This window comes from Lepidochelys olivacea (genome assembly GCF_965140295.1).
Source record: "Lepidochelys olivacea isolate rLepOli2 genome assembly, chromosome: 17".
NCBI classification, from domain to species: Eukaryota; Metazoa; Chordata; order Testudines; family Cheloniidae; genus Lepidochelys; species Lepidochelys olivacea.
The window spans coordinates 6,713,005-6,738,759 of NC_140427.1; the positions used below are offsets into that span (position 1 = coordinate 6,713,005).

At 37.6% G+C, this 25,755-nt stretch overlaps 1 protein-coding gene across 1 annotated transcript in view; it reads left to right on the forward strand.

Moving 5' to 3' along the window:
- Positions 1–22,070, forward strand: part of APPBP2 (amyloid beta precursor protein binding protein 2) — a gene marked incomplete at its 5' end in the record, with an annotated part of 37,690 nt that extends 15,620 nt beyond the window's left edge. Inside the window, 12 exons of the mRNA XM_084651049.1 lie at positions 1,552–1,640; positions 3,977–4,128; positions 4,843–4,966; positions 12,455–12,623; positions 14,465–14,554; positions 16,015–16,082; positions 16,160–16,265; positions 17,200–17,324; positions 17,583–17,668; positions 19,797–19,987; positions 20,461–20,626; positions 21,509–22,070. Of these exons, the coding sequence (XP_084507175.1) occupies positions 1,552–1,640; positions 3,977–4,128; positions 4,843–4,966; positions 12,455–12,623; positions 14,465–14,554; positions 16,015–16,082; positions 16,160–16,265; positions 17,200–17,324; positions 17,583–17,668; positions 19,797–19,987; positions 20,461–20,626; positions 21,509–21,762 (1,620 nt within the window). The 3' untranslated portion in view covers positions 21,763–22,070. The remainder of the gene's footprint in view (positions 1–1,551; positions 1,641–3,976; positions 4,129–4,842; positions 4,967–12,454; positions 12,624–14,464; positions 14,555–16,014; positions 16,083–16,159; positions 16,266–17,199; positions 17,325–17,582; positions 17,669–19,796; positions 19,988–20,460; positions 20,627–21,508) is intronic.
- Positions 22,071–25,755: the final 3,685 nt, after the last annotated feature.

The following is a 25,755-nucleotide window of genomic DNA, read 5'->3' on the forward strand; positions in this document are numbered from 1 at the left end:
GTGCTGCTATGTATCTACTTAAAAAAATTCTGTCCATTAAAGGTGTGCTAATCTACTTACATATTGTGTAAAATGAGTTTCTCTCCTTACATTACTAATGACTTAATTTTTAAAAATTAAATTTAATCTTCATTTATGTAGCTTACTTTCTGCTCTGCATTCAGCTTATACATTGAAATGATCAGTCTCTTGTTTTGATTAGGTTTCTGTTTCTCATGTATGAACACACTGATGTTATGTGTCTGAGTACAAACACTGTAGGAAAAAATATATATCCCAACAAATCTGTTTCAGTATTATGTAATTTATATAAAAAATAAAACTATTTTAGCTTAACTTAAATTTTGGACCAAAAGAACCGACAGTATCTCTTAACTAACTTTTCCCCCCTCAAAACTAAGTGTTTTGATGAGCACAGAAAAGTACATAATGTACTAAACAAACCAACTTGGCCTATGCTCCACAAGAATCAGAGAATTGGCAAGCAATAACTAATTTTTCCCAACAGTACAAAACTGTTAAAAGAATAATGCTGATTTGAAGTTTCTCATATTTCTGAGCTACAGACAGAGTAGAGTAAATAATACATCTAAAACTGTTTTTAAAAGACTTCTTTCTACAGGCTTTGAAAGAAAAACGGTCACATCTCTTCAGCTCGAAAATGTAGTTGACTGGGGGAGAATGGCTACTCACTTTCATTTTGGTTTATAGTCCGTTTCAGCACGGGATAAAGTAGGGACACCTTCTGAGTTGTCAATATCCCTTTGTCTGCCACCATGCATTTTACAGAATGGTGTTAGAGTTAAGAATGAACACAGACCAATTCTGTTTAGCCTTCGAGATCTGATGCAATCCCAGTCTGTGCGGGTATGGTTGCAAGTAGACAATCTGAACAGCTTTCCATTATGAAGCATCTTGGGAATCAAAGGAATTGGTAATCATTTTTAAATAAGTTTACTGATTTGTTGGCTGACTGCATTCGTGTGTGATCTTCTTTCATATGGCATTTCAAAAGCAATGTGCTGGGATTTATAATTGAATTTTGAGATTTGAGAACCATTCTAATGCTTCAGGGTACCTAGGTGGATCCCCCTGTTCCACCTCGCTAGCCCCCACTGTAAGTGTGAATGGTGCAGTTGTGTGATCAACTGTATATACTGTGTTGCCCAGTGAACTGGTATCTTTGTGGCCATAATTGGTTCAATAAAGGAATGACAGCAAGGACAATAGGGCGTATTGGATGTTTTAGAACAGAGTGCTGGATAACTCCTTTTGTGACTTACTATCCACCTTATCTCTTTCCTTGAAACTTTACATCTGTTTTTCTACAGAATACAGCGATAGCACGTTATTGTTTGTTGGTAACTGAACTCTCCCTTGTGATTATTTACTCTTGTTCTAGTTAGTCCGCTGTCGTTCACAGGTGATGTGGCAAGTAAAGATTTTAGAATAATGTTTTACTATTAATGTAAAATATCTGTTTTACTATTCAGAAAATGTTTAGTAGATTTCATAATTTTAAACTTTTTTCAATTTTTTTGCTTCTTCCAGCTTTACCAACAAGGTCGCTTATGCCAGTTGGGTAGTGAATTTTGTGAACTAGAAGTTTTTGCAAAGGTGTTACGAGCTTTAGATAAAAGGTAACCATCTTAAATTATTGCTCAATCACATTTCATTTTTCTGTCTTGTTTTAATCCCTTTTTTTTTGGAAAAATTACACAAAAAATGTTCTTGAACTATTCATATCTGTATCTTTTCCATAGCTACTTTGTCGTACACGCATTCATCTATGACTCTCTACATTTTAGGAGTTGAGTATATCAGGGGTTCTAAAGAAAATCTGATTTTAATCCTGGCAAGGTATTTCCCTAATCTTTCTAAAGCCAAAAATGGTCTAAATGTGTACCTAGAGGTTGGGGTGGCTAGCAAGACTTTAAAGCTGACATTACATTACTTTGCCTGGTTTCTATTGTTGCCAGGCTATAGAGGCAAAATTTCATGTATTGAAATAACTGACTTTCCAAGCCATTCCTGAAGTGGGCTAAGCCCTCTTGGGTATTTTGAAACAGTTGATTGATATATCTTGGGAGAAAGGTGGAAATTCAGTTTTCTATTCTGAGACTCTCCCCTTTGCCCCCCAGAACACATCCAGCTTTTTCTCCCCCCCCCCCCCGCCAAAAGAAGAGAATATAAATGGGTGGGTGTGTCGCTAGATAGACAAATACACCCATCCATACACACCCTGTGTTAAGGTTGTGTTTAAATACTTCAGGAAAAAAAGGGAATGTTGTTGATATTCTACACTGACCATGTATTGTTATATGTTAATTAACCTTGTTAATTCTGCATTACAACAGGTACCTATACATGCCAGGGCAATGTAATTGTAATGTCTTGTTGTAAATGACCCAAAATATCAATAAATAAAATCTTCTTCCTCCCTTTCCCCACACCAAAAAATACGCTGTTCCATTGTCACTATGTTTATATCATTCAGGACACAGCGAAACTTCCCGATCGCTGTTTTTAAGTAATGGCTAAAACAGAACATGATGCCTAGGGCAGATCACAGTTAGGGTTGTCACTTTTTTTTTTTTTAACATTCCCTTTAAAATTACATTGCAATGCTTCACAAGGCAGCAGAGGGTTCAATGAAAGGTACATGTGTTAAATTACTCTAACCATCATTTAGAGGGGATAGGTAAAAATGTAGAAAAATAAGACCAGTATGTGATACCAAAGAAAGAAATGCACCGATACACTGGGTGTGTAATACACACACACACACACCTTTAAAACTAATCTAATTTTATGGACCAGCTGGTCGTTAGCACTATATAAAATTACTACAAGTAAACGGACTTTTATGCCATTCTTCAGAGCTTAAATATGTCGGCATTTTACCTGGGTGTTCAGCTCTTATGCTTCACTCCTGGTCTTAAATTTGAAGAATGTGCCTCCCTTATGGTCTCATATTTTACTGATGAACAGTAGAACTCCACTCCAACTTCACAGAAGGGCTTTTGAATTCCAGATCACTGTTTCTGTCACATCTCTTAGTTTTTAGGTAAATGGGTAAAGCCATTAAAATCTTTGTAGCATTTGTCCCCCATATGAATTTTCTGTTAGTTTTACTTAACAAAAATATGCTAGACATGAATCCTGTGGGGGCCTTGGCAACCCTCCAATGTTATGCTGAAAAGATCTGTGGCTGCAATACTCGGCTCTCTTTACCCCACAGAACATATGCTGTATTAAAAGGCTAAATGCAAGTTCAGCTTCATCCTTTTTGAAAGCCTTAAATCAGACCAGTAAGAATATAGCAAATGTATAAAGGATCTGTCCCTATATGCCTGTGTGATTGTCTGCCAAAATAATAGGAAAAACTTCTTAAGCTGAGGAACTCTATCTCTCTGACAGTCCCATTGTGTTAGACTTGTAACTGGGCTGTATTCTCCTCTGAATCCAGAATAAGCACTAGCTTTTTAAAAAGCTATCACCTTTCTCCTTATTGTATTTTCCTGGTCTTAGACTCTGAATAACCTCCTTTTACTATTGGTTTCTACACAGTTTTAATTAAGAACTTTGGAAACAGGCTTCCGAATATGTTTCACGTCTGTGAAATTGGCTTTTGGTTGAAATTCAGAATGATGGATCATTTCCTGTTTTAAAATCTGTTTTTTAAATTTTGTTGGCTGTTTTTAATGGCGTGTGTAGGTGGCTTCTGTTTTTAAAATACCCTGCACTGTTTCCGGAACTGTATAAATCCGCTTTGTAACGTACAATGCAACAACTGTATACTACTGGTCTTGAGGTAGATGGGTCTGGGCACTATTTTCAGGGGGTTTTAGATATTTTTTTTTTATTTTTTTTTAGTATTTATGACTTGAGTATGTAACATTAAAAAAATAACTCACTGGAATACTTAGGGGTTTTTTATTACATATTAAATAAATACTGTTTTCTTTCCTTTCAGACACTTGCTTCATCACTGTTTTCAGGCTCTGATGGATCATGGAGTAAAAGTTGCTTCTGTGCTGGCCTATTCATTCAGTAGATGGTGCTCCTACATAGCAGAATCAGACTCTGATGTAAAAGACAAAGCAATCCAGATTGGTTTTGTTTTAGGTAGGTGGTGATGAAGTACAAGGCCATTTAACTATGATGCTTTAGCTTAAATTAAACTTGAATTAAAGGCATAAAAGAATAAAATAAAGTATTTTAGAACATCTTTAGAAGATTACGTTTAGACATGGGTTTGGAGTTTGAAACAGTTCTAAAATATATTTTATATATATAAATATACATACATTTTTTCTGGTCAGGTTCTGATTCAGTGGAGCTGTTTTTAAACAACACTCTTTTAAATACACAGAAGGGATTAGAAATTTGGTAGAAATGATATGTACACAACATGAAAACTTTTGGTTAATTTAATATATATTTTGGACAAAAAACTGAGGGAGAGAAATATACATAACACCAATAAGTTATATTTTGATTGAAGATGAATCCTTTCACATTTACATTTCATCCCCTTCAAACCAAGGACTGTTGCTGAACCCAACAGAATCCCCATAATATGAATAGAACCTCACGATATTTCTTTGTAAAGTGGTGTAGTAACATGTCACTGCAAGGTCATCCTGTCTCCAAATTATGGTAGCACTGACTTCCTATATCTTAATTTGGGCACAGGATACCCACTTCTTCCTGTTCTTTTACTCTTAATCTGCAGTGAAAGGGCATATTAGTACAAATTTCACAAGCTTTCCAATTAAGAAAAATTAATCTTTTACAATTGAATGGTGTCCAAAGGTTTGTTTGGTCTTGAATTTCCAGGAGGGTTCCTATCAGATGCTGGCTGGTACAGTGACGCTGAGAAAGTGTTCAGTTCCTGCCATCAGTTGTGTTCCCTTCATGATGAGATGCCTCACTGGTGTCGTGCAGTAGAATGTTGCGTAAGGTAAGCTTGGACTTGAACTACTTTGAGTCCTGTTGCATAATTTATTGTAAATTTTAGGTCTTGTTTATGTTGAAGAGTTCTGAAAGCATCTTACTGCAAGTTTTTCTTTTTGGTCTTTACGTCCCTGAGTTCTTCGATAGCGACCAGCTGTCCAACTGCTCCTTGTGGCAATAACCACCGTGGCTTTCAAAAGTGATGGATAAATACGTTGCCTAGTTATTTCTGATAAATGGTCAATAGTGGAAAAGTTAGCATTGTAGACTTAGATTTCTGAGTTAACATTGTATCCGTTTATATTCTGAAAGGTCTTAAAGGGACCGATGTTTTTTAATGAAGGTTAGATTCTACAGAAAACAGAAGAAAATCTGCTGGGAATTCCATGAGGCTCTGTCCTTCAAATCTGGAGTTTCTCTGCCTACTAACTGTTTGGTCCGAGGTTCTCACCATAAATAATGCAAGGGATGGTACTATTTTTCTCTAGATAGCTAGAGGATTATCAAAGATACTAAATAATGTGTCATGTTTATTTGTATTACCATTACGTGTATAATGTATCACAACACTTAGCACGTTACAGCCAACGCCAGGAACCGATGTATGTCTCATCAGTTGGACTCCGCTTCAGTAGTTTTCAATTCAAGAAGTACTGAAAGGCCAACGCTAAACTAACAAAAGAATGTGCAGTTAGTCTCTCTGTGCTGCAAGAATAACTATGCACTAACAAAGTTGTATGCCAGGACATGGTTTTTGGTTTTTTTTATTTTTTTATTTTTATTGCTTGTGTGGACAGCAAAACAACGCCCCTCCATATTAGGGAACAGTGTCAGAACCCACACAATTATAGAATCATGTTTTCTTTTCATGTTAGCAACAAAAACCCAAACGTATATTACAATATGGATGTCCTTAAACACGTTGGTTAACATGGAGACAACCATGGTTCTTACAGTCCAGTCAGGCCCTTAGCTTTCAAAATGAAGTCCCTTGATCAGAAGCATATGAGAGGAAACAGTTCTTTATGTTCAGCCATACAACAAAAAATAAAAAAACACAATAGGCAGTTCAAATTGCAGACCTATCAAATAGCCACGCCAAGAAACCCTTTTTACAAATGCTAAATATAATAAATAATTCTAAAAATCCTTTTGGAAGGGGTGGGGGGGCAGAGAAATAACTACACGCAACTTCAAAGGCATGAGACATTCAAGTAAATTGGTTGGTGTTACAATTTGATCGCTTTGCACTGCAGAATTCCCTGCTCTTACCACTGTGCCTGTATATTAGAAAGAAGTTGGATATTTTAAGTTTTTTTTTTTTTTTTTAAAGGAAATTTAATCAAATCTTGCCTTCAAATCTCCCAGGTATATTGCAGACAAATTTGACACCCGTCTCCTAAAAGTGGCTTCTGGTCGTCTGAAAATTTTGGAATATAATCTGTGCCAGTTTTTAATAACATGTCACTAGTTACTTCACCTTTCCCGTACTTTGTGTACAAGTAATCTTATATTTAGCTTTTTTACAATTGACCTTCACAGTTCACTGCAAAATTACTATAGGCAGGGCGTTCTTGGTGAACCTGAGCAAATGACATGACTTGAAGACTAACCCTAGGGGTGTAAAGCCTTACAAAAGAGTATGTAGCTTTGTTCTTTGCAAACTCTATGATCACAAGGCTGTTTTTTACCAAGTTTTAACTTGTTCAATCTAATTGCCATATTCTGCCTACAAAAGGTTTTCAAGGAAGCCAAATATGTTTAAATATAGAACAAAGTTTTGCTGTTTCTCTCAGCCTCCGTATCTACTTCTCATTGGAGATAGTGGGCACGATCTTGTTCAGTCGCAAAAGGAAAGATTTCTCTACAAATCTCTGTGAGAAGGTGTACACAAAACCTGGAACCTTCTCAACTTAATTTGTTCTCAACATAAGAAGCAAAGAATTTCAAACTACAGAAACATGGCTGCAAAATTAATAATCCTTGCTAGTCGGGGAGGATGTGTAAGGAAGACACAGATATGAATACCCTGTAAAAATACAATTGCATTAAAATAGAAAGATGCTCTGAACTCCTCACCAGTGTCTTGGGAAAAACTGTTACTTATTTATTTTTTGAGCACCAAGAAATGTCATAGGCAAGTTAAGTATAAATGTGGTCACCACCTTAAAGAGCAAACAATGCAAACATGACACAAGTTTGCCTCATTACTCAGCAAGAGGGTTAGCAGCTGAACATGGTTTTGTGACAGAAAACATCTAGACTGCTGGCCTGTTATCTAGGACAGCCAGCGATACCTGTTTCAGGACAACAGCTCGAATGAAGTTTCTGGGAAAGATTAAAGCTGAAAAATGTAGATAAAAGCGAGGAACTTAAGCCTACGCACCTAAGTAAGGAACAAAAAGGGTATCTAAATAAAGTATATCAAGTCCCATTGGAATTGGTTTTCAAGTTTGGGCTTTTTACACAGGATATTCTAAATAACATAATGTTTAAAAATATTCAAGAAATATGGTCTTGCATTACTTTGAAGTACTGTGTGGAGTTTGCTTACCACATGTATCAGAACTATTGGCAATAGCTGCAGTAAATTACTATGAACAACAAACAGAAAACATAATTTATTTATTGCTGTGACACACACTTTCTTCCTCTCTCACCTGCATGGAAACAAACCAAAAGGAGCATATATATTATATGCTAAACTACGTAGCATAGCCAGTTGGTCCGGACCTCCCATTTCCTCTTCTTTGGTTCAATCTTCTGCCAACTTTTCAAATTGCTGTAACTATTCCACTTTTATCTGCTAGTACTTACTGTTGTCTAAATGCCCAAAAAAAGGGGTGTGTGTATGCACAGGTAATGTTTTTCTTTGATTTTATTTGACAAAACAATTTTTTTTAAACTATTCTCAAGAGGCTAGTAAGCCAGACATTCAAAAGGTCACAAGTATAAGCTTTGGAGGTACTCTCAAATGTCCTAAGGCGTCTTATTCTAGTTCTGTACTTGATCTTCTAAAATCCCAGGCTTTTGGTAGGGATTTACACACTCACACAGAATTAGATCAAATTACAAAACCCAGCTGGTATATTAAAAGGATTTATTACCTTTGACTGAAGCCTCCAGATTATTGGTTATTGCCTGTGGCCAGACACTGGTTTAGATGCACTAACAGAAGTTGACTCACCACAGCAGATCATGTGACTCCAGATTTAAAGTTTTTTCTTGTCCTATAGTGGAACCTGACGACATACCAGAACAGGAACTTTTAAGTTCTTGGAACACCGTGCCTTGCTGTATCTTATGCTCACACAACCCCAGTAACTTTTCAAAATTAATTGACTTTGCTATTTGTGCATCATATTCCTTAATTATGTTTACCTGAGCAAATACTCACATCTGATTAGATTGCATGGTACATGTGGTAACAACATTCTAACACTGGATCAACTGAAATTATTGGCCTGAAAGATTCCCATCTCATTTTGGATAACAGCTTTTTATTTTTCCTTTAGCTGGCTTTGTGCCTTGCTGATGCATAAGGTGACGTTGCCAGATTGAGGACTATGTCACTGCAGTGTCCTTCCTGCAGCAGTCTGTTGTTGACTGTTAATCTAAAGTGCTGATTCAGTGGTGCAAAGTTGCATTTTCTTCCTTGTTCTAATAATTGATGATAGTTCATTGTTGCTTTTAGTAGGAATTGTATACATATATTTCTGTAAATGCAGTGCAACATTATGATGATATTTTGAATATCTGTTTAGTTTTCTTGCTAAATTCACCTGCCTTCAGGATTTCAGATGAAAGTTTTACTTTATTTTATCTGAACTTAGATTTTTCCTAAACTAAATGTAAAATTTAATAAATGTTTTTCTATGCCTTTGTAACAGAGTAACTTAGTCTTAAAGAGACCATGGTGGGTGAGGTAATACCTTTTATTTGATCAAGAGACAGGTTTTAGAGTGACACTGCAAATAGCTTAATTTTAGCGCTTACGGACACTGACGTTCTGATGGGGAGAGCTGGGAGATACAAAAAAATGAGTAGTTTCACATATCTTACGCAAACACTCGAGCTCTTTTAAAAGTACCATATGAATATAGGAGGTTACTGTTTTAAGTGAAGCAGAGTTAATATGTATAATTTCTAGGAGTTCTACATCTTCTGTTATTTTGAGTTTGGTTCACTATAAGTAAATTGTCTCTAGTCACTTTCATTCTGAAATAAATGTCTACTGGTAGACAAGCACCCAAAATAAATTTTTTAATTCACGTCTTTTGTTTTATTCATCCTCCCTGATTGAACTAACCTCATTATCCCTAGCCTGATTCTTGCTTGCATATTTATACCTGCCTCTGGAAATTTCCACTACATGCATCCGACGAAGCAGGTATTCACCCACGAAAACTTATGCTCCAGTACATCTGTTAGTCTATAAGGTGCCACAGGACTCTATGCCACTTTTACAGATCCAGACTAACACAGCTACCCTTCTGATACTATCTGCTACCCAAGATCCATAAACCTGGAAATCCTGGACGCCCAATCATCTCAGGCATTGACACCCTGACAGAAGGATTGTCTGGCTATGTAGACTCCTTCCTCAGGCCCTACGCTACCAGCACTCCTAGCTATCTTCAAGACACCACTGACTTCCTGAGGAAACTACAGTCCATCAGTGATCTTCCTGAAAACACCATCCTGGCCACTATGGATGTAGAAGCCCTCTACACCAACATTCCACACAAAGATGGACTACAAGCTGTCAGGAACAGTATCCCCAATAATGTCACGGCAAACCTGGTGGCTGAACTTTGTGACTTTATCCTCACCCATAACTATTTCACATTTGGGGACAATGTATACCTTCAAATCAGCGGCACTGCTATGGGTACCCGCATGGCCGCACAGTATGCCAACATTTTTATGGCCGACTTAGAACAACGCTTCCTCAGCTCTCGTCCCCTAATGCCCCTACTCTACTTGCGCTACATTGATGACATCTTCATCATCTGGACCCATGGAAAAGAAGCCCTTGAGGAATTCCACCATGATTTCAACAATTTCCATCCCACCATCAACCTCAGCCTGGATCAGTCCACACAAGAGATCCACTTCCTGGACACTACGGTGCTAATAAGCAACGGTCACGAAAACACCACCCTATACCGGAAACCTACTGACCGCTATTCCTACCTACATGCCTCCAGCTTTCACCCAGACCACACCACACGATCCATTGTCTACAGCCAAGCTCTACAATACAACCGCATTTGCTCCAACCCCTCAGACAGAGACAAACACCTACAAGATCTCTATCGAGCATTCTTACAACTACAGTACCCACCTGCTGAAGTGAAGAAACAGATTGACAGAGCCAGAAGAGTACCCAGAAGTCACCTACTACAGGACAGGCCCAACAAAGAAAATAACAGAACGCCACTAGCCGTCACCTTCAGCCCCCAACTAAAACCTCTCCAGCGCATCATCAAGGATCTGCAACCTATCCTGAAGGACGACCCATCACTCTCTCAGAGCTTGGGAGACAGGCCAGTCCTTGCCTACAGACAGCCCCTCAACCTGAAGCAAGTACTCACCAGCAACCACACACCACACAACAAAAACACTAACCCAGGAACCTATCCTTGCAATAAAGCCCGTTGCCAACTGTGTCCACATATCTATTCAAGGGACACCATCATAGGGCCTAATCACGTCAGTCACACTATCAGTGGCTCGTTCACCTGCACATCTACCAATGTGATATATGCCATCATGTGCCAGCAATGCCCCTCTGCCACGTACATTGGCCAGGCTGGACAGTCTCTACGTAAAAGAATAAATGGACACAAATCAGAAGTCAAGAATTATAACATTCAAAACCAGTTGGAGAACACTTCAATCTCTCTGGTCACTCGATTACAGACCTAAAAGTTGTAATTCTTCAACAAAAAAACTTCAAAAACAGACTCCATTGAGAGACTGCTGAATTGGAATTAATTTGCAAACTGGACACCATTACATTAGGCTTGAATAAAGACTGGGAGCGGATGGGTCATTACACAAAGTAAAACTATTTCCCCATGTTTGTTCAGACATTCTTGTCAACTGCTGAAAATGGCCCACCTTGAGCCTACAAAAGGCTTTTTTTTTTTTTTTTTCTCCTGCTGCTGCTAATAGCTCACCTTACCCGATCACTCTCATTACAGTGTGTATGGTAACACTCATTGTTTCATGTTCTCTGTGTATATAAAATCTCCCCACTGTATTTTCCACTGCATGCATCCGATGAAGTGAGCTGTAGCTCATGAAAGCTTATGCTCAAATAAATTTGTTAGTCTCTAGGGTGCCACAAGTACTCTTTTTTTTTTTTTCCTTTCTTTTTATAGCCATTTAGTAACAGTTGTTGGCCAGGCAGGACAAACAATTACATAATTCTTCCACCTCCCAACGGCTTAGAGAGTAAGAATTCAGACTTGACATTACTAGATAGATAGATATTTTTTTTTTTTTTGTGGTAAGTACATTTAAACTCCTTTTATTTGGTAGGAAAAGTTCTCTAAATATAGGGTCCTATGTAACTCGGTGTACTTTTCAGTAGCTTCCGCTGTTAACCTGTCTTCTCCAAACTCATAGACATGCTCCTTTGGAAACACTTAATAATATTTGGAATACAAAGCATTATCTACTTTGCTAATGTATTTCTAGAGCAACTATGATCATAGCAATTAAGGATAAGTTATTCTTTTATCTATTTGAGTGAGAAGAGACTTCTTCCAGTATAGTGAAGATTATTATCACTACTATAATATGCACTCAAAGGCAGCAGTACGCTGTTATGGGCATGTTTGACACAGAGCTCAGATCAAGACCAAACAACATTGTCATCCCTGCCTTTCCAAACAGGGAATTTATCTTTCAAATGAATATGGTTTCACATGTGTCGGGGATGTGATGTAAGCCTCTGGGAGAATAACTTCCATGTGTATGTTTGAGAGTTACAGTGCTGCTTAAAATAAGGATTGGATACATTTGTAGAGAGAATGGAGAGGTTTCGGATGTGGAGAGGCAAAAAAAATTAGCAAATAGTTTTTGCTTCAACACAGATCTCTGGTCATGGAGATAGTTGTATAAGTGTCAGGCAGAATGGATTTTATTAAGGATACAAAAAAGGCCCAATTGTTTGAATGTTTTTAAAATGTCTGAACCATTTGTTGATATATCTAAGACATACGAACAGTAAAAATTGTTTTGTAAGAGCCAACAGAAAATATGGCATTGCAGAGCACTACTGTTAGAACACTATCTGATATTTCTTTGGCAGCACTGGATTCAAAGCAAGCATAATTTTGTGAGGTGACAATAGCTCAACCCTGGTATAATTAGGATATCCGATTACAGATCTTTGATACTGCTGTACATTGAAGTCAATTATGGAAAACTATTTAGAAATAGCATAAACTGTTGCAAGACCATTTTAATATATTTTCCTCAGATTGCTGCATGTTCGAAATGGCAACTGCAAATATCATTTGGGAGAAGAAACATTCAAACAAGCTCAGTCTTATATGGACAAACTTGCAAAACATGGTCAAAAGGCAAACAAAGCAGCACTTTATGGGGAGTTGTGTGCACTGCTCTTTGCAAAGAGCCACTATGATGAGGTGAGTGGTGGTGTTTTTTCTTTAGGGGAGTTCTCATTAACCCTGTTAAGATTCTTCGTCTGTGGGCAGTCTGGGCTGGTTTTCTGACAAAGACTTCTGAACAAACCAGGGTGTGTGTGTGTGTGAGAGGGATTAACAGACAAATATTTTGTTTACTGAGGTTTTTTTGTATTTCCTTTGCTATTTGCGATAGACTGTTAGAACAGTGCTTGGTATGGTAGTGGGCACTGATACACATTAGATTCTCTGATGGTATACTTTATTTTTATCAAGTAACATGAACCACAAGGGGACCAATGTCACTTTAGTTGGTAAAGTAAAACTCCCATTGTTTTATCAAAGTCTTGCCTGAACTACAAACCCGGAAGTACTGGTAACATACAGAAAACTGACATGCTGTTTTATACAATTTAAAAAGTGGTTGCTCCAAATAATGAAAATGACTTGGCTTTAAGAAATACATAAACATAATGAAAAAAGAAAATGAGTACTTGTGGCACCTTAGAGACTAACTAAGGTGCCACAAGTACTCCTTTTCTTTTTGCGAATACAGACTAACACGGCTGCTACTCTGAAAGCAAACATAATGAAGAAACTCCCGAAATATGTATTTTTATATTTGAGGACATTTTAATTATTATTTTTTCTCTTCCTCATTTTCTTAAAAGCTATTCTAATACTTGTGTATTTCTGGTATCTTATAGCCAAATGCACATTTGCCTGTAATTTCTTGTGGTACATATTTCACAATAATTACGCAAATAACTACAGTAGAACTTCAGAGTTATGAACTGACCAATCAACCACACACCTCATTTGGAACTGGAAGGACACAATCAGGCAGCAGCAGAGATAAAAAACCAAATACAGCACAGTACTGTGTTAAACATAAACTACTTAAAAAATAAAGGGAAAGCAGCATTTTGCTTCTGCGTAGTAAAGTTTCGAAGCTGTATTAAGTCGATGTTCAGTTGTGAACTTTTGAAAGAACCACCACAATGTTCTGTTCAGAGCAACGATCGTTTCCAAGTTACGAACAACGTCCATTCCCAAGGTGTTCGTAACTCTGCGGTTCTGCTGTATATTTCAAAAAATGCCGTGAGGTTATGGATGAGAATAGCCGAACAAGCAGAGTATTTCGTTGCAGCCATTCTGTGAATCTGATTTCAGTAAAACTGTATTAACCTGTGGCTGCTTTCAGTTCCTAAATATTTTAAACCTGACCAGAAAGTCCTAATATTATGTGCATTGTAAACATGACGTAACAATAAAAAATTAGCATTTTCCTCTTGCCTGAACAAGGTAATGCTTTGTAACGTTACTGCAGAATAACATTATCTGGAAAGTTAAAAATTTAAATTAGGCTTATCTAAGATTTTTCAAGTTGAAATGTTAGAAAACACTTTAAGAATTAATCTCTGAATAAATTTATCCAAGTATAAGTAAGTAAATGTTTGTAGTTGTTCTTTCTAGGTAGAACCAAAGATGTATATGTTTGCTCCTTTTCCTGCTAAAAAGATTGTCTAGTTAGAAAACGGTACAGGGCCATGATACAGTGTACAGGACTGTACAGTCTCCCAGGGGTCCTGACTCTGAAACTGACTCATATGAATTCAAGGAAGTCATTTAATCCCTCTTTCTTTTTTTTTCCTCCTGGCTGTAAAAAGAGAAATATTCCGGAATTCAGGCTTAAGTAATAGCTTTAAAGCAATTTAATTCCTAAATCAAAAGGTGTTATAAAAAGTCAGTCTTTTTTATTATGAGGGTCAAGTTATATTTCCTTAATGTTTCAGCACAGTTGAGTTCAAAGTTTATTATGTTGATATCTTTTTATTCCGCAGGCTTACAAGTGGTGTATAGAAGCTATGAAGGAGATCAAAGTTGGCTTGCCAGTAAAAGTAGTGGTGGATGTCTTAAGACAAGCTTCAAAGGTGAATTTAACGTTCAGATTCGTAGCATAGTTACAAATGAGATCTATTAAGGCAAGCTTATATTAAATTAACATATTTTAAAGCCTATAGAACACTTGGATAACCTGTTCCAGTTCAGTGGCATGGTATCTTGTTTGCCCAGTTACTTTGCCAACTTCTATTTAGTGCCTAAAATCAACTACTTGAATTTTGGATCAGTGAAGACTTAGCACATCATTTAAAATGATACACTTTAACCTTCCTGCTGTGAAAAACTGAGTTATAGCTGTTTTAAGGAACAATATTATCTACAGGCCAGTCTGTGTATACACCTACTGTATGGCATGCTGGTGTGTAATTTATTTAGTCCTGAGGTGCATTAAAAGTTACCTAGTCAGCAGTACACATCAGCAAGGTCCACACGGACGCTTAGTGCACACCACACTCAAGCACCACGCACTGAGTGGATGATGTAGAGAGTTGGCTTGCTCCCCATCTTATCATAAATAGGTGAAATGCAACAGTTTCTTCTGTTTCGAGTGCTGATTCCTGAGGGTATTCACTGCACGTGTTGTGCATCTGGGACCAGAAATTCTTCAATAGCAGTGTCCATTGTTCTGCACCTGCATGCTATGCCTCCTTGTGCTGCAAATTGTGGGCATACGTGGCAACACAGACTGCCTGCCCGCCCACCCAGTTGCTGTTCTGCCACTCACAAGTTCGGGGCACAGAATCCTCCTGTGTCCACATTCTCTTCTTCCTCTTTTTGTTTACCTGTAAATAATTGCAAGTAGCGTCTGGGAAGATTTTCTTGAATTCACTTCAGAATTCTTTAGTAATCATGGTTAAGGCTGCAATTTAGTCGCGGAAGTCACGGAATTCGTGACTTCAGCCTGCGGTGGTTAGGAGCTGCAGAGTCCTCTGCTGCCCCTGGGGCAGGAAGCTGTGGGGTACTCCCGCCACCGCTGGCAGCCCCTGAAGCTCCCTGCCGCTGGCAGCAGTGGGGGAACCCCCCCGCTCCCGACAGTGGTGCAATGGGAGAACCTTCCAGCTCCTGGCCGCCAGGGATGGCAGGCAGCTCCGGGCTGCTGCGGAGGAACTCCCTGAGCTCCCAGCCTCCTGCGGGCAGCTTGGGATGCCCAGAGCTCCAGGCGGCAGGGTACCCTGCAGCCCCCAGCTGCTACAGGCAGCTCCTAGTCCCTACAGCTGCCACGCTTGAAGTAGTGTGGGATCCGCAGATCCCCATTTTGTCAGGGATATTCTTAGTAAAAGTTAGGAACATGTCATGGCTTGCGTGAATATTTCTTTTTTTCCCGTGACCTGTCCATGACTTTTACTGAAAATATCCGTGACAAAATCTTAGCCTTAATCATGGTGAATATTTTGAAACTGAAGGTACTAGTAGGTGAATAAGTTCATATCTAGAACAGACATGCTTTGAAAATACAGTCTCATGTAAACTTTATTTCCTGTCTTTTTAGGCTTGTGTTGTAAAACGTGAATTTAAGAAAGCTGAACAGTTAATAAAGCATGCAGTATATCTTGCACGGTAAGTAACACTACTGAAAATACCATCTCAAACTATTTTCCATTACTGCCACTTGTTAACATTTTTGTCTTTCCAAGGGAGCATTTTGGAGCCAAACACCCAAAATATTCAGACACACTATTAGACTATGGATTTTACTTGCTCAACGTAGATAATATATGCCAGTCTGTTGCAATTTATCAGGTAAGTTTCAGTGTCCTATGTCTTTGTTCTCTTTTTAATATTGATAGACATTCAAATATTTCCATTTGTGCTCATGTAACAGCTGTCTAGGGTAGCTGAGAATTTAGTTGTTTGGTTTTGTTTTTTCATTTTTGTTTGTTTTTAAATAACTTCAGAAACTTGTAGTTCTTAGACTTTTTTTTTTTCTTCAATTTTGAAGTGTTTGTTTTTTGCAGTAGGAATGTGTGTATATATACACACACACGTGCTGGCACCCTTTTTTCTGACTTGCTAATATTTTGAACTAGAAGTCACTAGTCAAATAGGTATGATCATATTCATATATAGTATTTTTTGGTGTTGGTCACTTATTTGCTTCTTAAGTAAATCAAGTCACAAACTTTCTTAGCTCATGTCTATATTAAAAGGTAAAGTAACGTGCATTTGCGCACATTTTGGTTTGAGTGATTTATTTCAGTTTAGCGTACTCTGGTGAAAAACTAAACCCAATAATTTAAGACAAGCTAGCACAGTGTTCTTGAAGTGGAGTATGTTGAAGTTTTTCTGTTGTAGAAATACTTGTTAATTTCTAGGAAGTCATTTTATTTTTTTCCTTAAAAATAAACTAACTAGCTAACCTTGCAGGTGCATTTACTATATTACCCTAACAAAAAGAGAGAGTAAAATTCTTAGGGTGTCTATTTGCAAAGAGCTTTATGTAATTATCCTGTCTTGGAAGCTTGAATTATACTTTCAGATAAGCATTTTATATTTAGTCTTTCAGGTATCCTTACTTTTAGAGAGACCAATTGAATTCCCACTTTAATTATAAACTTCCAAGCCACAGTAAGAATGATATCTTCTGTAGAGAGGTAGTAGTTCTTTAGATTTAGAAACATGATAGAAATTCGGGAAATGTTCACAATGTAAGGGGCTTTTCTTGTGACTATTTCAGACAGCTCTTGATATCCGACAGTCAGTGTTTGGAGGTAAAAACATCCATGTAGCTACAGCTCATGAAGACTTGGCTTATTCTTCTTATGTTCACCAGTATAGTTCTGGAAAATTCGACAATGCACTGTGAGTACTGTGGTTGTTTTAAGCAGTGAGAAAATGTTGGTCCCTAATTTAGTGCAGTAAATGGGAAGAAATGTACTTTATAAATAGTTTGCAAATGGGTTTCTTGAAACTGATTTAAATATCTCTAATTCTTATAATGTATCAATTGGGTCCACGTACTTTATAGATCCCTTTTTTATTTGGTGATGATTTGACCAGTAAACTTTAGAGAATAAGAAAATTAATTCAAAAATGTATGTATTTGAACTCTTGTTTCAGATTCCATGCTGAACGTGCTATTGGCATTATCACTCACATTCTTCCTGAAGATCATCTTCTCTTGGCCTCTTCCAAGAGAGTTAAAGGTAGCCCGTTTAGTTACAGTACTGCAGCATTGTTAATTTAATGCCTTATTGGTGGACGTCAGTTATTGAATTGCATTTTATTTCTGTTGTCCTATAGAGGTAGTGTAACACTGATATTCCCCCCACCCCTCCTTGCCCCCACTACCAAGTAACAATTCTATTAATTGGTCTGGCAATAAAAACTGTATCTTAAAGAGCCTTTCCTAGAAAGTAAAGATGCAGGTAATTTTTCTTATATTTTCACCACTGTTTTATACACTCATAGCTTTCCTAGAATTCTACATCAATTCATTGCCAAATTCTATGTGGATTTAAAGGGAATTATCTGATGGGTTAGCCAGGTTGTATAGAGGTTGTCCAATGTTCTGCCATGTGCGTGATCTGAATTTGAGGTTTTATGTCTGTCAATGTGGCCTGACAGTGCTATGGAGGTCTTGTCCTCCACCACCTAGCAGTGTTTCATCTTTCTTTTTAGAAACAAGTGTTTAGTTTTAGTGCAATGATTCTCAAACTGTGGTATGCATAAGTACTTCAGTTGGTCTCTGGAGCAGTTTTTTGTCACGTGGTGACTGTCAGTCTTCAAGCAGTGATGGTTCTGGTTCTTAGTAGGTGCAGCCCAGTTCAGAGCTCTCATTTGATTTCTAGAAGTTTCTTTTGACTAACTGAAGCAGAAAAGCAAGTACTTCTCTGCATTTTGCACAGCTGCTTCATTACTTTACCAGATTATTTTTTGTTGTAAATGCAACTGTGATCAGATTTGCAGATGGAAGCAAGTACATGGGGAGACAGAACCAAACTGTGAAGTGATCAGGAAAAATTTAGAACTGTGGCAACTTCAAGTGATGAGAAGAGATTCTGTACTAATAAAGTTACGTCTTACAGTCAGGGAGACAAAATAAACTTCATCAATAATATGGAAGATGTTACCTACTGTTGTGGCAGTAGCATTAAAACGAATTTATTGTAATGCTTCTCCTTAATATTGTCATCTTATTATTCAGTGTAACCAACCCCTGTAGCTGCTGAAGGGAAGGCATGAGAGGTTATAATGGAGGTATCCACAGGAGGTTCTGTGTCTTAGGAAGTGATGCACAATCTGGGAGGTAGGGATGTAAGAGTGAAAATCGAAAAGATGAATTTCAGGAGTCCAAGAGGAGCTTAGAATATATGCACAATGTAAGAGGCTGTTGCTGTTTTTCCTCGCAAATATATGAAATAGTCTCCTGGCTGCAGAAGTTTTGAACCTGAAAATATACTGTCTTATTGGATGGGGTATTTCTCTCAAGTGCTTTCTTTTTAAACCAAAAAAACGGACTTCAGTCCTGAGTGGGGAGCACTGCAGATGAATCCCTCACAGTCCCAGGGGAAAGGGGAGAAAATGCCTCTTTCTTTTGTCTAGTGTCCCTTTCTGTCTGACCAGGTAGTGGCACCGATGGGCTTAGTAGAAAGCTGGGCCTGAGGCTTAAGGAATAAGTTAGCCTGACCTTCGGCCTTTGAAGGGATCGAGAACATTATCGGAAAGTTGCATTGCAAAGAAACCGACTAGTTCTGTAGTGGTGTAAGTTCTAGTAGTGCTTTCCTGTAGCCATTGCCTTCCTCTCTCTGACACTTACAAATATTCATTACCATGTGTGAACTGGCTTAATGGTATGGGCCCAAATTCTATGAAGAGTCTTAATTTGCTGGGGTTTCCATAACTGAAGAACTGCTGGAAACAAGAGTCTTTGTATACAGTATTCCTTATAACGCCTCAACGACTTTTTTTTCTTCCCACGCAGTTTTGCTTTGAAGTATTAGGTTTTAGCCTCCCCTGTCAAAACTAATTTCAAATGCTGTCTATAGCACAAAGATAGATTTGTAAAGTATAAATAAGCCCTTGTAAAAATTATTGAAAATATAAATCCTCTAGCTAAGTTTCACATGGACTTGAAAAGCTAACGGATACAAAATGCAACATATATCTTAATGGGAAACAATTAACAGGAAACACAAAGCTTGATTGAAAGTCTCTTCAATTGTATGTGGTGGTGGTTTGTGAATATAACCTTATGGGATTCTTCTTTCTATTGCTGATATCTCTGTGCATCTAGAACACATGGACGTGATTTTTTTTCTCTTCCATATTCAGCACTTATCCTGGAGGAGATTGCTATTGACTGTCACAATAAGGAAACTGAGCAGAGGTTACTTCAAGAAGCTCACGATTTGCACCTGTCTTCACTCCAGTTAGCTAAAAAAGCCTTTGGGGAATTCAACGTACAGACAGCAAAACACTATGGCAACCTGGGCAGACTTTATCAGTCAATGAGAAAATTTAAGGTAGGACCAGATGGCTATTAAATTTCTCAATTAAAAAACAAACAAATCAGTAGCTCTTAGAGAAGTAGCTCTAAAGGCAGCACAACTTATCAATTCCATTGTAATAGATGAGTATTACCATTTTTTAATGCTCTTCTGATTGTTTTAACCTGACTATGGGTGCTACCTTCGTAGATGGAAAAATTTCCTAGTACTTAGTGCTTCACCTCTCCAAAGTATTGTACAGATATTAATAAAAACTACTTTCTTACACAGCAAGTCAGTGTCAGAGCCCGGAGATCCTGATTACCAGTCCTTTGCAGACTCCACTGCATTTCAAGCCTTTTGTCGAATAAGTGTAATGGAATCCTCTAGATAAGCTGTCACTTATACCGCTGCTTTTTATGTCTGATGTATGGGAATCCTTGTCTTCTGTTTTTGTGGGGGGGTGTAATGTCTGTCATGGCTTATTTATGTGGTTTTGGATCTTTCAGGAAGCAGAAGAAATGCACATCAAAGCAATTCAGATTAAGGAGCAGCTTCTTGGTCAAGAAGATTATGAAGTCGCCCTATCAGTGGGACATCTAGCTTCTCTCTATAACTATGACATGAATCAATATGAAAATGCAGAAAAGCTTTATCTGAGATCAATAGCAATCGGTGTGTAATTTTTAGAACAAATTACTGTCCTGAGCAATGATGATAGAGTAAAACAAAGGCCTCTTTGTTAATAAAAGTATAAATGAATAAAGGAATGTTGATACAATACATTTGCATAACCGATATGTGGATTCAATCTAACTATGATGCTTAACCTTGAATGGCAAACAATATATTTTAGTGTTCCATGAGAACCCAGTCAACAGTAGCTGCAAAACAGTAACTTTTAAACTAACTGACACTTGAAACGTTTAGGAAAGTGACTGTTTTAGAAAGTCCAATTAATTATCTTGGAGTTTAACTTCTTGGACTGTTACCTAGAGGCTCATTTTAATCATGGTTTGAAGCAAGAATTGTAGTCAGAGCTTCAAAGAAATGGAAGACCAATATGTGCAGTAGCCCTTTTATGATGAGACTTGCCTCCCCCTCCCTGGCTCATGTACCACTTGCAGTGAATTTTGCCCAAGGAAACATTCAATTCATAATGTCAGATTTAGCACAGTCTTATAAGGTAGTTCAGTTAGTGCTCATAATTCATTGGAGTGAGACAAGGTGAATAAACTGCATGAGACACCCCACCCCCCCGCCGTAGACTCCCCTTTTTTTCATGTTGGGTTATGATAACAGTTGAAATCTGGTTGAGATTGCCCCAGAAATTAAGTAGGGTATTAAAGTAAAAGGGCTGAAATGCATTGGGGAGTAGTCACAGGGAAACATATGCATTGCACTCCTTTTATTAAGTACTAAATTTTACTCCTGCTAACTAAAAGATAATGAATATGCGGTTCATATTATCATAGGCAAAATGGCCTGAGAGATGAAGAATTAAGCATGGTTAAATTATCGTGTTCTTCAATTTTGTTTTCTTTTGGATTTCTTTAGGAAAGAAGCTTTTTGGCGAAGGTTACAGTGGACTAGAGTATGATTACAGAGGTCTCATTAAACTGTACAATTCCATTGGCAATTATGAGAAAGTATTTGAATACCACAATATTTTGGCCAGTTGGAACCGGTTGCGGGATCGGCAGTTCTCAGTTACAGATGCTCTGGAGGATGTAAGCACCAGCCCTCAATCCACTGAAGAAGTAGTCCAGTCTTTTCTGATGTCTCAGAACATTAATGGACAGAATAGCTAGAGAACTTGGTCGATTAACCAATTAAGTTTTTTCCCCCAGATTACAAGGGAAAGTCATACTGTGAAATCTAAACCATGTAGTTTTCTGGGGGCTGGAATTTGCTTTGAAACACTGGTCCAGTCCATTGAAGAGTGCCCATACAGATGAATATGAGTTAAGTTCTTATCAGCATGTGTATGGCATGTTTAGTTTGGCTTATTGAATTTGAATACCAAACACCAGGATCCCCCTCCCCCTTCTTTTGCAAAAGAAGCTACTTTGCAGGAAATCTGCAAATAAACTTAAATAAAACTGTTTAAGAGTTAAAAGAGTTGCATCCTTATTATGAAAGGAAGGTTTCAGCAAGAAAATTCTTCCAGCAAGTAGAAGTAATAAATACTCTATTGTAAGAAATGGAAAAAGGTGTTTATACTTTATGCATTGTAGCAGAGCTAATGATAAATATTAACAAAAGAGGAAATGCCCTAGCTTTGTTTGCTGCCTTATGAAGAAAAGTGGCAAAGAACCACTCCAGAAAGAAATGTATGTGTTGTAAACCATGCTAGTTTGTTATGAAAGTAACCGCCGTGTGTTGTTTTTAATCATCTGAATTGGACCAGCATTCTTCTGTAAGTGATAGAAGATCCAGTAGACCAGCAATCCAAATTTCCTTTGGTACAGTACAAGAGCTATAATAATTTTCCATAAAAGGACCAGGAGAATCAAAAGTGGACCAGCCTGTCTAGAAAAGTGTCTTTGGACCAGTGGCTTTAATTTAATATTTCTGCCCCTGCATTCACTTTTACAGTAGAATTATTTCATTTAGATGTACGATCAGTGATAATACAAAAATATATTCATGTGATAGATACAAAACTAGGAATTGAACATTCTTTAGCAGTTGCAATGGCATGTTTTCAACTAGTAAGCTTATACAGATATTAAAATGTCAATGCCATAAGCAAAAACTAGAAATGCTTAACTGTTTGCTGCAGCCATTCTTTTCTTTTTTAAATGGGCTTACTCTAACAATTGAGGCAGTAACTTGTTTATACTGACTAATAGTTTTGTATTACAATACAGTTCAATTTTCTGTTTCTGAAGATCACAGCTTATTGTACAGTTTGCAGGGGTCAGTGGAAAATGCCAAAAAAGCACAACAGGTCTTTTTTGTGATGCTCATTTCTACATTAAACAATAGTACAACCAGAAACTGATTCCTCTATGTTAATTTAAAAAGCTTCAGTCAGATGTAAAGATCCCTTAACAATGCCTCTCTCACTAGCTTGTCTTAATTTTTGTTTTGCGTTTTTTTTTGTTTTGTTTTGTTTTGCTTTAATTGAACCAAGTCTGTTTTAATGTTGAGGTAATCAAAATTTTTGAAAAATCTACATAGCATAGCAAACTAGAAATAAGTCATTGCTTTTACCTCAATTCTTATTATAGTGGCACAAACAGTGCCTCTATAGTTAAGGGTCTGTCAGTTTTCCCCCCTATTTTCAGGGGTTTATAATTTGGCTGTGAAAATTCAGTCCGGGTTGAAGCATGGCAAACAACTACAGTACTTGGAGTGAATTTTTTTATTTGTTATGAAGTTTTTTTGTCTTCAGATTATAAGAGTGCGGCACACAAAAAATAGAAGTTAGTGATTTCAGACACTTCTTTGAACTCCTATAATTTTAATAATGGCTTTGGTTTTAAACTGAAAAGTTGCAGGCCAATAGTTCGTAAACTAGTGCCTTCAAGTTTTTTTTGAGGGGGAGTAACACCAAGTTAAAAAATTAGTTACTTAATTTGGAAATGTGTGTTTAGCGCTAGTGTAGTTGTGATTCTTTCATTAAAAATAAGGGATGGCTTATGCAACCCAGTAGAATAACTGGTAGCATTAAGACTTCAACAGCTTTTAATGTAATCTGAAACTGTATTAGATTCTCCATAGTAATTTTTGTTCAAGTGAAAATTACACTTTTTAAAATGTCCCCAAACACATTTGCCAGATAAATTGCAACTAAATAAATATTTAGGTCCCTAAATATGTGTTTACACTTTAGGAATAATTATAGACTATCAGGTAAATAATATGCATTAAAATTGATACATTGTTACAGGAGCTTGTTCTCATATTTTTAAACTTTTTAAATAAAGTCACTTTAAACCTATTTAAAATAATACCCTTTATTTTATTTTAAACCTCCAGAAATTCAGGGAAAAAAGCTTAAAATTCTGTCCAAAACAAAACTAGTGATCTATGTATTGCAGACATACCCAGAAGCCTCAAACTAGTAAGTAATCTTTCATTCTCGGCACATTCCATATGCTCTGGATTCCTAATCTTGGGTCTCTGCTTCTAGTTTATAACTAAGAGGGAACTCCCAAGTTCTCAAAGTTTTTGTTTTTTATCCTGAGACACTGGTCGATGTCCTATGTACTCACCTTTGCCACTTTCTCAGGCTCCTTTATTGTTCCATCATCAGTTCCTTTCTAACAATGGTCAACAACAGTTTCCAAAAAATGCCACAGTTCCAGCGTCATTCCTGCTCCTCCCCTGATTAACTTAATTTTGCTTGAAGGACTCTTGTCTTCCTTTGTTGCATCAAGCCTAAAATTTAGATTATAGACTCTTAGGGAGCATGGATAGTATCTTCTTAGTGTTGTAAAGTACCCACTTCTCTTTTCCCCTGAGGGGGTTGGCAACTGAGAGGTTGGGAGTGCACGACTTGGTTCTGTAGAGAAACGTCTTTTTTTCCCAATCACCTAACAAAACATTTCAATTCTTTTTTGACCAAGAACTTTTTTGCTTTCCAGCGCACATTGGCTATATTTCAGCCAGTGTAACAGATGCATTATGTGATCACTCAGACGGAGATGCATGTGCTGTTGAAGCAACTCCGATATTCTGTAGTACCCGTGGGGTTTTATCTAGAGTGAATTTGAAACCCTAAAAGTTACCCAGAATTTTTTTCTTTTCCCAGCAGGCTATGTGGCCTAGAGAAACATGACTTTAAGCTCATGAATACTCTAAATTTAATAAAACTATTGGAATATTTTAGTACATTGCTGAATTGGGCCCTAACGGACTATCTGGTTGCATCTCACAGCTATGACCTAGCAGGTCTGAGTGTCAAAGCATATTACTTGCAGAGTAGAATGGCTGCGGCTGGCAACTACAGACTTCTTAGTATAGGAGGCTTACAAAACAACCACATGGCCTGCTCTAAGCGCTGTACGTTGGCATCTTAACTTATGCTGCCTTGTTGCAGAACCTATTCCCCATCTAGTGTTCCTCAAACTTTCCTAGCCCCCTACAGATTTCTGTTCAGGATCTCTCTTGAATTTCCCCTTCATGTTACTACAGAAGTCTTAACCTCCTGTGCGGTTTGTTGGACTATTGTGTTTGACACAAACTTGGTGGTGGTAGACGCATTTCCTGACTTTCCTTACCGCTGCTGCCTGTTGCAGTGTATTGTTGACACTTTGTTTAAAAAGCAGAGAGATTTTTGGTTCTCTAAGCTCCTATAAATGGGAATCTAGTGTGTGAGAGATGGTCAAAGAAAATGACTTGCCCTATAATTCTTCATCTGAAAAAAATACCACATCTGTAGATGGCCCTTCATTCACCTTTAAAATTAAGGAGGTCTATTCATGCTTTTCTCTCACCCGGTTTAGAACGTATGTAATTTTCCTGTGGCTCTATGTATGGGGTTGCAATTTAATAGTACTTTTTCCACTTGTACATTGAGCAGCCAACCATGAAACACTGGGCAGGGCTGATGCATTGGCAGTTGGTCTGTGCAAAATGCACTGGAGTTCCTCAAAGGGTCAACGACCTTGAGGAGGTACTGTATAATCTTAGGCTTGAAGTGGAGACCCAAGAGTGGGAATCCAGTGAAATACTTTTTCCAAAGAAATAAATTTACAGGTAAGTCGTCTTTTTTTTTAATTTTTTTTTTTTTAAATAGTCTGCAATACCTTGACACAAGAGTGTCCAGGACAGAATTTCAGTCTTCGCTCCAA